At 43.5% G+C, this 13,023-nt stretch overlaps 9 protein-coding genes and 1 non-coding gene across 10 annotated transcripts; 5 read left to right on the top strand and 5 right to left on the bottom strand.

Annotated features, from left to right (window-relative positions):
• WALSEDRAFT_61234 (hypothetical protein) lies at positions 1 to 2,068 on the bottom strand. Its single transcript, XM_006959955.1, has 6 exons — positions 1,972 to 2,068; positions 900 to 1,926; positions 790 to 851; positions 688 to 745; positions 543 to 643; positions 1 to 496 (listed from the first exon to the last, which is right to left on the bottom strand). The coding sequence occupies exons 1-6, from the start codon at positions 2,038 to 2,040 to the stop codon at positions 20 to 22; spliced, it is 1,794 nt and encodes a 597-aa protein (XP_006960017.1). The 5' UTR covers positions 2,041 to 2,068; the 3' UTR covers positions 1 to 19.
• A 200-nt stretch (positions 2,069 to 2,268) lies between these two features.
• Positions 2,269 to 3,450, top strand: WALSEDRAFT_40616 (TRAPP I complex). The gene is made up of 4 exons (XM_006959954.1): positions 2,269 to 2,545; positions 2,586 to 2,652; positions 2,696 to 3,054; positions 3,101 to 3,450. The coding sequence occupies exons 1-3, from the start codon at positions 2,291 to 2,293 to the stop codon at positions 2,896 to 2,898; spliced, it is 525 nt and encodes a 174-aa protein (XP_006960016.1). The 5' UTR covers positions 2,269 to 2,290; the 3' UTR covers positions 2,899 to 3,054; positions 3,101 to 3,450.
• On the top strand, positions 2,269 to 7,478 carry WALSEDRAFT_48307 (hypothetical protein). Its single transcript, XM_006959953.1, has 4 exons — positions 2,269 to 2,545; positions 2,586 to 2,652; positions 2,696 to 3,054; positions 3,101 to 7,478. Exons 3-4 carry the CDS (start codon positions 2,895 to 2,897, stop codon positions 3,835 to 3,837), a joined length of 897 nt encoding a protein of 298 aa, XP_006960015.1. The 5' UTR covers positions 2,269 to 2,545; positions 2,586 to 2,652; positions 2,696 to 2,894; the 3' UTR covers positions 3,838 to 7,478.
• WALSEDRAFT_61233 (hypothetical protein) lies at positions 2,269 to 7,574 on the bottom strand. The gene is made up of 6 exons (XM_006959952.1): positions 7,539 to 7,574; positions 6,163 to 7,492; positions 3,101 to 6,116; positions 2,696 to 3,054; positions 2,586 to 2,652; positions 2,269 to 2,545 (listed from the first exon to the last, which is right to left on the bottom strand). Exons 1-3 carry the CDS (start codon positions 7,548 to 7,550, stop codon positions 3,880 to 3,882), a joined length of 3,579 nt encoding a protein of 1,192 aa, XP_006960014.1. The 5' UTR covers positions 7,551 to 7,574; the 3' UTR covers positions 2,269 to 2,545; positions 2,586 to 2,652; positions 2,696 to 3,054; positions 3,101 to 3,879.
• A 4-nt stretch (positions 7,575 to 7,578) lies between these two features.
• Positions 7,579 to 8,539, top strand: WALSEDRAFT_61232 (GINS complex, Sld5 component). Its single transcript, XM_006959951.1, has 3 exons — positions 7,579 to 8,043; positions 8,090 to 8,172; positions 8,216 to 8,539. Exons 1-3 carry the CDS (start codon positions 7,633 to 7,635, stop codon positions 8,481 to 8,483), a joined length of 762 nt encoding a protein of 253 aa, XP_006960013.1. The 5' UTR covers positions 7,579 to 7,632; the 3' UTR covers positions 8,484 to 8,539.
• WALSEDRAFT_61231 (Las1-domain-containing protein) lies at positions 8,486 to 11,637 on the bottom strand. Its single transcript, XM_006959949.1, has 5 exons — positions 11,599 to 11,637; positions 11,100 to 11,546; positions 10,123 to 10,980; positions 8,663 to 10,068; positions 8,486 to 8,618 (listed from the first exon to the last, which is right to left on the bottom strand). Exon 4 carries the CDS (start codon positions 9,620 to 9,622, stop codon positions 9,008 to 9,010), a length of 615 nt encoding a protein of 204 aa, XP_006960011.1. The 5' UTR covers positions 9,623 to 10,068; positions 10,123 to 10,980; positions 11,100 to 11,546; positions 11,599 to 11,637; the 3' UTR covers positions 8,486 to 8,618; positions 8,663 to 9,007.
• Positions 8,496 to 8,977, bottom strand: WALSEDRAFT_33693 (hypothetical protein). Its single transcript, XM_006959950.1, has 2 exons — positions 8,663 to 8,977; positions 8,496 to 8,618 (listed from the first exon to the last, which is right to left on the bottom strand). The coding sequence occupies exons 1-2, from the start codon at positions 8,951 to 8,953 to the stop codon at positions 8,541 to 8,543; spliced, it is 369 nt and encodes a 122-aa protein (XP_006960012.1). The 5' UTR covers positions 8,954 to 8,977; the 3' UTR covers positions 8,496 to 8,540.
• On the top strand, positions 8,537 to 11,709 carry WALSEDRAFT_61229 (hypothetical protein). Its single transcript, XM_006959948.1, has 3 exons — positions 8,537 to 10,067; positions 10,121 to 11,551; positions 11,600 to 11,709. Exons 1-2 carry the CDS (start codon positions 9,658 to 9,660, stop codon positions 11,514 to 11,516), a joined length of 1,806 nt encoding a protein of 601 aa, XP_006960010.1. The 5' UTR covers positions 8,537 to 9,657; the 3' UTR covers positions 11,517 to 11,551; positions 11,600 to 11,709.
• A 105-nt stretch (positions 11,710 to 11,814) lies between these two features.
• On the bottom strand, positions 11,815 to 11,917 carry WALSEDRAFT_t80. The gene has a single exon. It is a non-coding gene; the product is annotated as a tRNA-Ser (tRNA).
• A 501-nt stretch (positions 11,918 to 12,418) lies between these two features.
• Positions 12,419 to 12,892, top strand: WALSEDRAFT_29995 (hypothetical protein; the record flags this gene model as incomplete). Its single annotated transcript, XM_006959947.1, has 1 exon — positions 12,419 to 12,892. The coding sequence occupies one exon, from the start codon at positions 12,419 to 12,421 to the stop codon at positions 12,890 to 12,892; it is 474 nt and encodes a 157-aa protein (XP_006960009.1).
• Between the last annotated feature and the right edge of the window lie 131 nt (positions 12,893 to 13,023).

The raw sequence follows: 13,023 nt of genomic DNA, 5'->3' as shown, positions 1-13,023 counted from the left end.
AAACTCTATAGAAATTTACTCATTCAAGGGATTTTCGATCATCGATTATAATCTCGCTTTGCTTTGTATCAACGCTAGACAATTGCTCGGCCATAAGTCGTCTAAACCTGCCCTGTTTTGAAGTCAAGTCGTCAAAGCTACCAGATTCACTAATTATTCCATCCTCCAATACGACAATCTTGTGAGCTGACTTGAGTGACGATAGACGGTGAGCTATTACGATAACAGTTGTTTGACTTTGGTCGAGGATCCTCCTTATTGCTTCATTAACCTGCGATTCAGATTTAGCATCAAGTGCACTGCTAGCTTCGTCTAGGATCAATAACGTTGGCTTTTTCAATAACGCCCTCGCGATTGCTATGCGTTGGATTTGTCCTCCACTGAGTGCGGTTGAAGATACAACAGTGTGGAATCCCCTAGGGAGGCTCTTTATAAACTCGCAATTTGCTTGCATTGCCGCCTCGTAAACTTCGTGGCTTGTTGCATTTGGCATACCCTTTTAGTAGTCAGACGTGAATCCTTAATATGATAGAAGAACATACATATTTTATGTTTTCTTCAATTGTTCCGGCGAATAAGACAGGGCGTTGCTCTACTACACCTATAACTTCACGCCAGCTTTCAGGTTTAAATGAGCGTATGTCTTGGTTTGTTAGACTACATTGAGATGACGACAAAGAAGCTCACCATGTCCATTGAAAGTAACACGACCAGAACTAGGATCGTAGAATCTCATTACAAGTCCCTACGATGTGTAAGTATGGAAACTTGTTTATACTCTCTGCTCACGATGATTGATGATTTTCCAGCACCTGAAGGTCCTGCAATTGCAACACTTTGACCTTGGGGAACTAAACGCAGATGTTAATTAAACGATAGCAAAACCAAGTTCAACTCACCTTCGAAAGAGACGTTTCTTAAAATTGTAGCATCAGGTCTGGTGGGGTATGAAAAGGCGCAATTCTCAAACCTGATAGTCCCACTAGCCTTGTTTCCTACAACACTAGGCATGTCAAACCCTTGACCGAGTTTGATCTGAGGTTTTTGTTCAATCAATGCAAAGACTCTTTCACCAGCTCCCAAACCGCGCATCATTGAGCTGTAGAATGAAGTCAGGCTGGACAATGAGCTGCCTACATAAGCAGAGTATAAGAGTAATGATGATAGGTTTCCGATTGTAATTTCACCGAGACCGACGAGGTGACCACCGTATGCAAGTAAAGCAAGTACGGACATATTCCCAGAGAAGCCTGTGCTACCAAAGAAAACACCGCTAGCGACGGCTTCTTTCCTGCCTAGCTCTAGGACTCTCGCGATCTTCTTCTCGAATCTCCTACTCTCATCGTCCTGTCTGTTGAAAGCAGTGACCGTTCTGAAAGCATTGAGGCGCTCACTAGCAAGGTTGCTAGCATCCGCGAGGGCATCCTGCGAAGCGGTTGAGAGTCGCTTGAGATAGCGACCGTAAAAGACGGCACCAATGGCTATAGGTGGGACTATCGCGAGCATCACAGTAGTGAGCTTGCTGCTAATGAAGAACATTGCGCCCAAACCAAATACGCTGAAAACACTAGCTCTCAAACCGTCAGAGAGCGATTGAGTGACGCAATCTGTCAGAATAGTAGAATCGGACGTGAGCCTAGAGAGCGTATCTCCGCTACCCTTGTCGGCAAATTCTAAATCCTGCTTGAGAGAGTTTGAGTATGCCCTTACGCGTAGTCTGTTCACGATACGCTGACCGGCGAGACGAAATAACATAGCGCGACCGGCGTTGGCAGCTGCACCGACTGCGAATAGCAAACCGAGACCGGATGTAACAACTGGGAGAGAGAAACCATAGAAAGCATCTGGTTTTGCGCCGGAGAAGAGATCGATTAGGCTGCCAATAGAGGCTGGTATAACGAGCGAGATGGAGGAGCTGATAGCGAGCTGGCGGGGTATGAGATTATGATAAAGCGATGCTAGTATACTCACAAATAGGATACCCCTCCGAAATGTTGTTTCCTCAGTTCTGATAACGTCAAATAGTTTCTTGGTGGGCATAGCAGATAGGCGATTCGATATCGCAGAGGTAAGGGGTTTGAAAGCAGACAAAGATAGTGGTCTGTATGGCTGGCCAGTATTCCCATTGTTCTTCAAGGCAAAAGGTACGTTGCATCTAGGCGCTCTCAGGAGTGGAGACCTAGTGCAAATTGATCGCAGTAGCATATTTCTTTATATTTTATAAATTTATGCCTTTTTATCGACTTGCTCTAGAGAGGAGGTGGGAGTTGAGTGATTACAGCATACTTTGATGGAATTGCAAGTCGATCAACTAAAATCCCAGCAAGTCGCTCTCGGCAGCTGGGCATTTCTTTTCTCCGAAATCATAAACTACAATCTCAAACGTGTCGACGGAATAGCAGAGCTCGAGAGTAAACTCAACTGGCTGGGATACAGAGTAGGCCAGCGCGAGCTCGAGTTGTACAAGTTTAGGCAGGAGGGCACCGCGAAGAATCCAAGGCAGCATACCAGCCTGATAGAGGTCCTCCAGTTCATACATACCCACGTGAGTAGCTCATACATCGAAAGCACGACTAACCGTTCAGATTTGGCGGTCTTTGTTTGGGAAAACGGCTGACAGCCTCGAGAAATCTAAGGAGAATGCAAACGAATGTGAGTTGTCCTTCTTTTACTCTGAAATCTCTAAGCCCGACAGACATGATATCAGACAACACACCAATCCTATCCCGCTCGATAAGCATACCAAAAGATCTGAAGAACCTCTCGACCGAATCCTTTACCTCCGGCATCGTCGAAAGCGTTTTAGATGGACTTAACTTCAAATCGAAGGTGACGGCGCACTCTGTCCCGACCGAGCAATATCCTCAACGCACTACAATCCTAATAAAGCTAATATGATCACTGTATTAGGGTTAGGCTCTATTGGCAGCCTCTTATCATGTAAATTACGCTTAAATTCATGCCGTTTGAATGTTATCAGTCGTCTTAGCAGGAATGCTGAGATAAACTACAAGGAATACAACGGACTCGAACACACTATTAAAGGATTTGAAGGTCTGTCGGTTTATATTTACGTATAGTCTCTAACTTTCTACAATAGTACACACCGCAGAGAGTATACCACCCATTCAACAACTCATTATTGCCACCAAGGCATCAGACGCTCTGCCAGCACTCGAAAGCGTCCGCGATAAGCTCAATGAGGACTCTAGTGTTCTCTTTCTCCAAAACGGCTTGGGATATCTCAACCATAGCAAATTGAAGACATTCAACCAGCAGCTCCTCATATCTAACACGAACATCGCGGCAACGTTAGTAAATGGTAAACTCATCGAGTCATCAAATGGTGGCACATTCAATGTCACCACTTATACACCTTCGCAAGCTCTCACGAAGAACTCTGAGGGATTGTTACACACGCTAGCATCTTTGGACGGTATAGATGTCAAGATGGTCGATAATAAAGACTTCCTAAATACAGCACATCTAAAACTAGTAGCAAATTGCTCTATTAATGCCCTAGGATCGATTCATAATTGCAAAAACGGCGATGTATATCAACTCAATAAAGACCTAGTCGAAGGTGTGATCAATGAAGCGAGCACTGTTCTCTGCCTTGATGAAAAGAGTACCCGCGATTATGTGTTGAATGTCTTACAATCGACAAAGGACAACTACAACAGTACACACAGGGATATATACCAAAGAGGCAAGCGCGCGTCAGAAACTGAAATCGAGTACATAAACGGACATATACTCAGAGAAGCTGATTTGAGAGGTATAAATACACCTTATAATAGGTACATTTATGATGATTTCATGTGTAAATTTAAATAGTTTGTAGAAAAGAAATATATAAACATGAAATATATATATATATTACAATCTTCTAGATGCAGCTAACTCTCTACACCGTCTTTCCATCATCTTGACCGTGAACCTAAGGTTACGCCCTTTTGTGTGACAGTTCGCTTCGAGCCAGTCCTCTAGCTTAGTTTGGAGATTCTCGAGTTTTGAGAGAGCGGGAAGTGTCTCTTTATGCATGACTGGATTGAGGAGGAAATCGAATACGTTTGACCATATCTCATGTTGCCAATATCTCTTGAGGTTGTTCCTCAACTTAATTCTACCACCACTTTCTATAGTTTCGATGTACTTTCCGAAAAGCATACAATGTATGATTGCGGCAACACCGAAATAGTCAGGCTCGAAATTCCAAGGTACCTTCTTCTTTATTTGCCAGCAATCTTTTTCATCGGCTGGCCAATCATTGAGAAACTTACGTCCCACTGGGTTTTTAAATGCATCGACATCAATCGATCTGCCAAAGTCGATAAGTTTGAGACCCTTCATTGCCCATCCTCCTTCGCCTGATCTTTGATAGACATTCGACCAGAGTTCGCCAGCGTCTTCGAGCCTTATGAGGCAGTTGTCGATTTTGAGATCACCATGAATTATACCGCTCTTGTGAATACTATTGACAGTCCTGATGAGCTCGATGGCGAAGAAGACTACCAAAACCTCATCAAGACCGGTGGAAGAGCTTGAGAACCACTCTGGAGCGTGATTGACGACATCGAGAAGGGTACCCTGGTCAGCGTAATCCATACAGAGTACACTCTCGTCGTTGTAAGCGTACAAACCACGTGGGCGTACTATAGAACGTCTTTGTCGCTCTTCAAGGCGCTGATGAAGGGCGTTCAAAATGTAGAACTCCCAAATACGGGCAGGTTTCTCGATTTTGAGCGCTACTGGTACATCCTCATTGGATGCGAACTGACTTGTGAAGCTGTTATCGAAATTCTCCAAATCGAGTTCAACACTCTTCTGGTTGCTCCTCTCTGATGCTACGAAAACACTACCGAATCCACCTTGTCCAATTTTAGCCCTAACATCGTAAACATCATCAAGGCCGTCATATTTAGGCAATTTCAACGCGTAGCTCTCCTCTTCCATCGTTCTATTCCGACTACTGGCAGTACGTTTCTTTACGCCTTTTTCGACTTTCGACAACTCCTGTAGACTGTTCTGCGCAGTGTGGAATGTACTCAGGTTGGAGACATTCAAATTCGATCTTTTGATAATTGAGTCGACGATTGTCCGTGTATTGGCTACGCAAGGATTTGGTGCGTCTATCTTGCCTGAACCAGGTGAGACCGGAGCAGCAGGTGAAGGTGGTGCGGACAACTGAGCTTGCATTTGTAGCTGTGCGACTGGCTGTGGTATATTGTTGCTACTCAAGTTGAACTTCATAGTGTCTACAACCTCAACGTCTTCACCCATCTGCTGGAGTCCACCAGGATGGATTGTAAAACCTTCCGGTAACTCGAATTTACCAGTATGTGATGTGATGTCATGCTGTGTGAACTCGTCGCCTAGTTCAAATGTCGGCATCTGTGGTGGTTCCATTGTAGAAGACAATGGCTGTTGGTTTCCGAGAATGCTGTTATTCATATTTGAATTACTGATCATACTATTCTGGAGGTTATTATTGCTGGTCATGCTATTCTCTTCATTCTCCTCCTTTATTGTAGCCTGGAATTGGGCAGCTGGGAAAACAGCTCGGGATTTCTCGACTGTGTCAACCCTTGTTGTGAATTCACAAGTGCGTTCAGTGATAGGTGTCATTAGGTTGATTGGTGGAAAACGAGGTTGCTTATTCAAATCATCGTAATATTCTTCTTGAATTCCCTCCTCCTGAACAGTTTCCGCTGGAGGTTCTTCAGTTTCCTTCATTTCCTCAGCTTCTTGGGGTGCTTTCAAACCGAATGGCATCCTCATCGCACCTGAAGATGACTTGACAGCGGGTGTGCTCACCGCGGCTGCGTTTTCATCTTTGAAGACGGCAGGAGGTGGCCCTGGTGGACTCTTTGCATCTTCTTCATCTTCAGCTACAGCTGGCGGGACTCTAGCTGTGTGCTCATCCGTGAACATCATCATTGGCGCTGGCTTATTCGGCGTCGGCATAACAAGTGGTTGAGGTGCGTCTACAGAACTGTCACTATCGCTTAAAGACGTATTCGGTCTATCACATGCTAATGGTTGGTTGAAAAGCTCCATTACGTCGTCAAGTGCGGCTTTCGTGTTAACAGTTGGCGATGGTGCTCGTTTACGTGCTAGGAAGATGTTACTTAAGTGTTATAATCTCTAAGAAACACTCACGCTTTTCGTCAATGCTTGGTTCGTCTTTCGGCATCCAATCCCAATCATCCGATGATGGCTCTGGCCACCTTTTTCCAAACAATCCCATTTGCTTGGCTTTTAATTCTAAAAAACAATATTCGGTATCATCACAGTAGACTCTATGCAAGTCTACCGCTACTCTAGGTTCGCCTTTGTTGACGCTATCTGTAGCTTTGCTTTTTTCCTTCTTCTTACTACTACTGCTGCTGGATGTACCATTGCTACTACTCTTTTTCTTCTCGCTAACTACGTCCATGTCTAATTTAGGCGGCTGTTCGAAGTTTTTAAAAGGATTTAGTCGAAGTTGTTCAGCTTCTGAAACTTCTGAGCTTCCCAGATCGGCCTCTTTAGGTCCATCGTTGGTAGCTTCGTCATCGTCGTTGAAGTCAGAAAATATTGGAACTTTCTCTGCTTTTGGTGTTATAGGTTTACCTTGTTGAATAGTTTCACCTTTCATTGAGGTCTTTTCGACTACATTTTCTTTTCTTCTGTCGTCACGGCTACCGAAACGTTCCCATGCGCCACCTGAGGCATTCTCGCTATCATCCTCACTGAAAATGGCCATGCGGGGTGCAGCTGAGGACGAACCTGATGCTGAGGTACTAGCAGTAGGACCTGCAACAGAGCTGCTACCAAGAATGCCCTTTTTAGGCAAGGAACTCTGACCAGTTGATGGTGGTGCATTCGCCAACCTCACTTTGAAATCCTCGTAACGCTTTTTAAGTCTCTCAGTTGGTTGTGCTTTTCTGTTTATTCCCAACTCGTAAATTTCTTTGGCTTTCTGGTGATGCCCTCTAACTTCTTCTGCTGTAGCAGCTTCCTCATAAAGCAAACCCCATATTGTGCCAATATCGTTAGCGAGGAGGAATCTGAATATATCTCTCGATTCGTGTACGTATTTTGAGTAAAGAATCCAGCATCTGAGATAACGGACATCACGTCCATACCTCTCATCGTCTTTGAATGTACGTGTAGTACGCTCTAAAAGGGGTACGATATTTGATTCATGCGATTCTCCAGATGGGTAGGCTTCTATGGCCCATTTGATGTAATCAGAGTAGACCCTAAACGGATCATCATCCTCTTCTGTAGCTTGTTGTATCTGTTCTTCAAATTTCTGATGCTGCTCTTCCAATTCACGCTTTCTAGATTGACGATCTGATCTGAAGATAGAAGAGAGAGTGGATGCGGATCTACCCTTAGCTAATGGTTGTATATTCTCCTTTGATTCGTAGATATCTTGTATATCTACAGCATCTTCTGGCTGCTCTGACTGCTGAGGTTGCTGATGATCTCCATTGAGGTGGTCCTAAGAATAAGTCAATCGATAGTTTAGAAGTGTATTAAATACGCACCTCTGAGGACATTTTTATTTATATTCACTTGATAGCAGCGGTTGAAGTGATACGCTGAACGACGCGCCCAAAGAGAAAACGACAAGCGAAAAAGATGTCTTGGAATAAGAACCTAAGCTCTATGGATGTCGACGAGGAGGAGGATGATATGCCAACAATCCGTACAGCTGATTACAGCAAGATGACAAAATCCTTTGATGTCGGTACCAGAGCGAAATCACTGGATATTGACGAACTAATGGAGGAGCAATCCCCTGAGTCTGCACTCTCTCAGCTTGTTAGATCATGGGTCGCAGAAAGAGGTGCACCGGTCGTCCTCGAATGGCAGGGTGAGATTGTCGATGAGGTTATGTCCCAGATCGAAGAGCAGTCAAAGATTGTAGACAGTTTAAAGTCAGATGATAGGAGTACAGACGAGGAGCACTTCCAGCTTATCCTCGTGCAAACAGAAGTTGAGAGGGCCAAGTACGTGATTACATCCTATGTTCGTGCAAGATTGAGCAAGGTGAGATGCTTTTTGCGTGAGTGTATATATCTAATACAGTCTACAGATCGAGGAACACGCGCAATATATCGTAAAGAACCCCTCCACGCATTCGAATTTATCCGGAATTGAGTTGTCACATGCACGAAAGTGAGTCTAAGAATGGCAAAAGAAAACACGCTGATGTCAAAAGGTTTTGGCGATTAATCGAGACACATTATCAAATGTCTGTGCTCCAGGGCTTACCTACCGCGATGCGTGGATTGGAAGACAGCCACAACGGAAAGAGCATGGTAATAGAGCCAGATTTAGACAGGGCTATATTTATAAGGGCGAGGAGAAACGTCGGTCAGGTGCAGCTCCCTCAACAGTCGATAGAGCTCATGAAAGGCGACAACTATCTGGTGAGCTTTAGAGATGTAAGCTATTTGATAGCCAGTGGGGCTGTCGAGATAGTATAATATTTGATAGTGAGAAATGTTAATGTAATTCTTGTCTACATATAAATGATAGTGCGATTAGTGGTGTTCTTGAGCCTTAGGACCGTAGCCGACAAGTTTACGCTTGCCGATGATTTCACCGAGTTTGAAAATACCCTGTAGGAGTGTAAGGAATGGCATCGAGGATCCTATGTACCCACGTATGCCTCTAAACCGATGACAGCAACTTTTGACCACTGGCCTGATTCGAATAACTGAACGTATGTTTGACGCTGTGCAGCCTTTGCGAAAATGTTAGACCAGGTGCTGGCAACTTGGGAGAAGGAGCTTGGAGGGGATAACTTCTCAGCTTGATAGACTTGCTTGAAGAGTTCCTTTCCGACTTGTGCGTTGTAGAAGACAGGCTCCTTGTAGCTGCCGAGCGCCTTTTCAACGCCACCGCCAACTCTTCTGAGTATATTGAGACCCTGATCAATAAATCTTTGAGCCATTCTGTATAAGCTGGTGGATGTTACAGAGGAAAAGTGAATATAGAAAATAAAATACTACAAGTACAAATTAGATTTTTTGTTATTCAACAATCCAATAGCAGATGGCTTGAAATTACTAGCTGCTGTCCAGCCAGACTCGTTCGGACTGTCGTCGGTGAGGATTGAATTGAGTGCTTCGAGACGTGTCTCCATCGAGTCTACGGTGCTGTTACCCTCCTCTAGCGTAGATAATACAACGTCCCAGTAACGCGTCCTCAACCAATCAAGTGCGTCTATCGTCGACTGTGTGAGCACCTTGAGAGACGGCAGGTTGTCGTGCGTAGACGTGTGCCTTAGCTGTACAAATTTAAGCGGTAGATCTATCTGCTTAGCTAGATCGTGGATAGATCTCGCGAATGAAAATTGTTGAAGGGGATCTACGAGGCCGTTGACGAAGCGTATGATAGCTATACTCATAAGCAACTGTTTTTGGTTCTGACTGATATCGCCCTTTGTCGTCATATCTAAGCTCTCCATCAGAGATAGTGTGGACTCTATAGAGTGTGGACAGTTTCCTCTGTTGAGCCACAACTTGAGTGTATTCACAGACTCATTCCTATCGCCCGTCTGAAATAATCCACTGTAGACTTGTCTGAACTCATTTTTATTACACCACGGAGTTGTCCTCATATAAATCTCACGGTCCTTAATCAAAATCCATCATCATGGCAGAATCCACGAAATCATCAAAATCTAAGTTATTAGCACAGAAGCAATCTTCTCCATCTGAGTTAGTTCCTTCCGATATTCTGCTCGATAGATTCAACGCATGGAAGACGATCACAAAGAACTTGATCGCTTACTTCGAGGGAATCGCTGATATCGAGTCGAACACAGCGAGAGAACTCACAAAGTTGGGTGGCGTTATACAAGTTCCATTCAAAGAGGGCTCACAGTTCATGGGCCATGGCGGTTTACAAGACATCTTCTTTGAAGTCCGTGACAAATCGAGATCAATTGCTGACCACCACGCTAACTTGGCAAAAACTATCGACGGTAGTATAGTTCAACACCTCCACAAACTACGTGCTGAAATTAAGGCTCACATTCGCAACATCGCCAATGATACTTCCAAGTGTGTGATAATTTTATTCGCTCGCCGAAATTTTCTAACAAAGAAACCCTCAGGTTAGCAACCTCAGTAGCAAGAGAGCGTGAATACTCCATGCGTACTGTTTCTGATCTCCAAAAGGCTATCACTACGACCAAGAATACGCCTACATCCATCACAGCGAGAGAAGATCCATACTTAATGAACTCACTCGTCGCAAAGCAACTTCAAAAGCAGGTCCAAGAGGAGAATGCTCTCCAAAAATCTATCATCATCATGCAGCAAAACTCTGCTCAGTTTGAAGAAGGTATCACATCAAGTTTACAATCAGCTTGGTCGACATTCGACGAATGGCAATCTAGAATGTCCTTCGACGTTCAAGAAAGCTGGAAGGGAATGGGTCAGATGTTCTCTGCTCTTGAGCCTGATGCCGAGTGGTTAGCGTTTGCAGACAGAACCGATCATCTCCTTGACCCTGAAACCCCACTCCGTCAACAAGAGTTAATCGACTATCCAGGAAGAGATGATCCATCGGTCTTGGCAGTTCATGTCGGCTGGTTGGAGCGCAAGAAGAGGTTCACAAAGTCATACAAAGAGGGATTCTATGTCCTCACACCTGCTGGTTACTTACATGAGTTTAACACACCAGATCCAACCAGCCAATCTACACCTACGCTCTCGCTCTTCTTGCCAAACTGCACTCTTGGTCCTCCATCTCATTCAAACACTGCGAAATCACACAAGTTCCACCTCGAAGCAAACAAGGCTAATAAATTCTCCAGAGACCACTCTTACACATTCAGAGCTAGATCACATGAGACTATGTCCGAATGGTGGAACGACTTGCGTATGTTAGTATCTAGATACTTGGTTGCATCAGAAACAATGGACAGATCAGGTCCTATCGCGGCAGCCGTTCGTAGCGCAGGTTACATTTCTGAATCTGAAGAAGAAGGTGGATCGAGTCTCGAAGAAGACGAAGAAGAGGAAGAAGAAGAAGAGACTTTTAGTGAGACCTACGAGAATCAACCAACCGAAGCCGAGCAAGCACAACTCCAAAAAGCGAAGGAAGATGAGGAACAAGCTAAAGTTAACCTCGATCATGAACCTGAAAGTGAGGAAGAAGAGGAAGAAGAAGAGGGTGAAGAGGAAGAGGAAGCCGCACCTGCTTATAGTTCACCTAGAGAATCATCTGGTATCCAAATTGGTAAAGATGGATATGCAGTTGATAAGAAACCAAGTATTAAAGTTGGTAGAAAGTCCTCAAAGCGTTCTTCAAAGGGTAACAAACCGGCTAAATTGGTAACAGGCGATCTTGACAAGAAGGAGTCAGCAGAACCAGATACAGGTGGTAGCCCAGGTTTATTAAATAAGTTCAAGGAAGCTTTCGTTAAATCAACCGACCACTCAGCTGAGCCGCAAGCTGAGAAGGTTGATGTTGCAGCTCCAACGCAAACTGCTACTGCTGCTTAATCTTAATATTACAAAGATAATATAAATAAAATGGGGTGAGTGGAATTTCATCCCTGACGATCATCATTCTAACGATCACATAGATACTATTAATGCTTATTAATTACGACTTTTATGACCTTACGATTCTTGGATTGGATCTTTTTTTATTGTTTAAACCATCTTCTAATGAATATCTTTCTCTTCTTTTCTATGTTAACTTGACGGCAAAATAAAAATAACTACAAGAAGAAAGTAGTAATACACTTCCATTAATTCTAAAAAGATTTCGGGAATTCTAAACAAAAACAAAATTATTCGTCAGGAACAGGATTCGAACCTGCGCACCACATGGGTATTTGATACCTGTAAATTCATTGAATTATTCGAGTCAAACGCCTTAACCACTCGGCCATCCTGACGTTATGTTGTGGTTTGAGGAAACTGCTATATATATTGTAGCATAGAAAATTTTCATTTTTCGCAGAATCAACGGGAGCATATACCTTACGACACTAGTCAAAGAATTCTTCCGGCCAACTCAGCGCATCAGAAAATCCATCACACTATAAAAAGTCTTGATTGAAGCAGTTAAACTTTGTTTCATCTTAATAACATATTTTAATACATTTAGATCTCATCATCTCAACCTTGTAAGGAAACGCCAAACCTTTCTAGGACTTGATTATATTATTAAGTTTATACGTCTACTCTGTGCAATCTCCATCCCGAAGCACCTAAAGGTTACATTTGTTAGCTTTGCCTTTCAATAAACCAAAACAGAAGAGTAATGTCAGCAGATTAAGAGTTAACAAACAAAGCAGTTGCGAAATAATTCAGTAAGATAAATCTAAGAGGTGCATATTAGTGAAAGAGTCATAAAGAAGTCTTGCGGACGTCGTTTTCGCCTCGGGACGATCATAATGCCAGTAATTGAATTATATGATAGAGAGATTGTACAAAATTACATTGAAAAAGGAGAAATCCGGTCAAGTGATTTAGATGTATCGAATAGTGCGATCCATAATTTGCCTCGGTATATTGGGCTTGGTTCAGCCATCGGTGGTGGATCTCTGTTTTATCTAGCAAGGCGCTACCAACGGAGGTGGACGCTACCAACATTTTTAGGTGTCGTCAGTGGGTTGGTCTCAGGTCCAATTGCAAGTGCTATATTACTGGAAAACCATTGGAAAACGGAAGGCAGGGATCCACAAACTGTAATTCAGACCTTATCTAAAATTTCGGATGAGAGTACTAGCAAGCTTTTCGAGAGAGTTGCAGCAACAGGCGCTAAGCATTCTGTATCAGAATCACAACATAATAACGGGCGGGATCAATCAGAAGATACAACAATTATGGATAATGCAAAATCTAATACAATCAATGAGAAAATATGATTAACAATATCCCAGACAGTACTTCGTCATTTTATAATACTAGCAATTCCTCAAGGTCTGGTAAGGATTTTCAGCGTCGATAAAGTGTCAGAGAATGATTTGTAACTACAGCAAATGAAGATCATTCTGAA

This window comes from Wallemia mellicola (genome assembly GCF_000263375.1).
Source record: "Wallemia mellicola CBS 633.66 unplaced genomic scaffold WALSEscaffold_22, whole genome shotgun sequence".
In the NCBI taxonomy this organism is placed as follows: domain Eukaryota; kingdom Fungi; phylum Basidiomycota; class Wallemiomycetes; order Wallemiales; family Wallemiaceae; genus Wallemia; species Wallemia mellicola.
The sequence above is the reverse complement of the archived record's forward strand: the minus strand, read 5'-3'. Positions and strand labels throughout refer to the sequence as shown.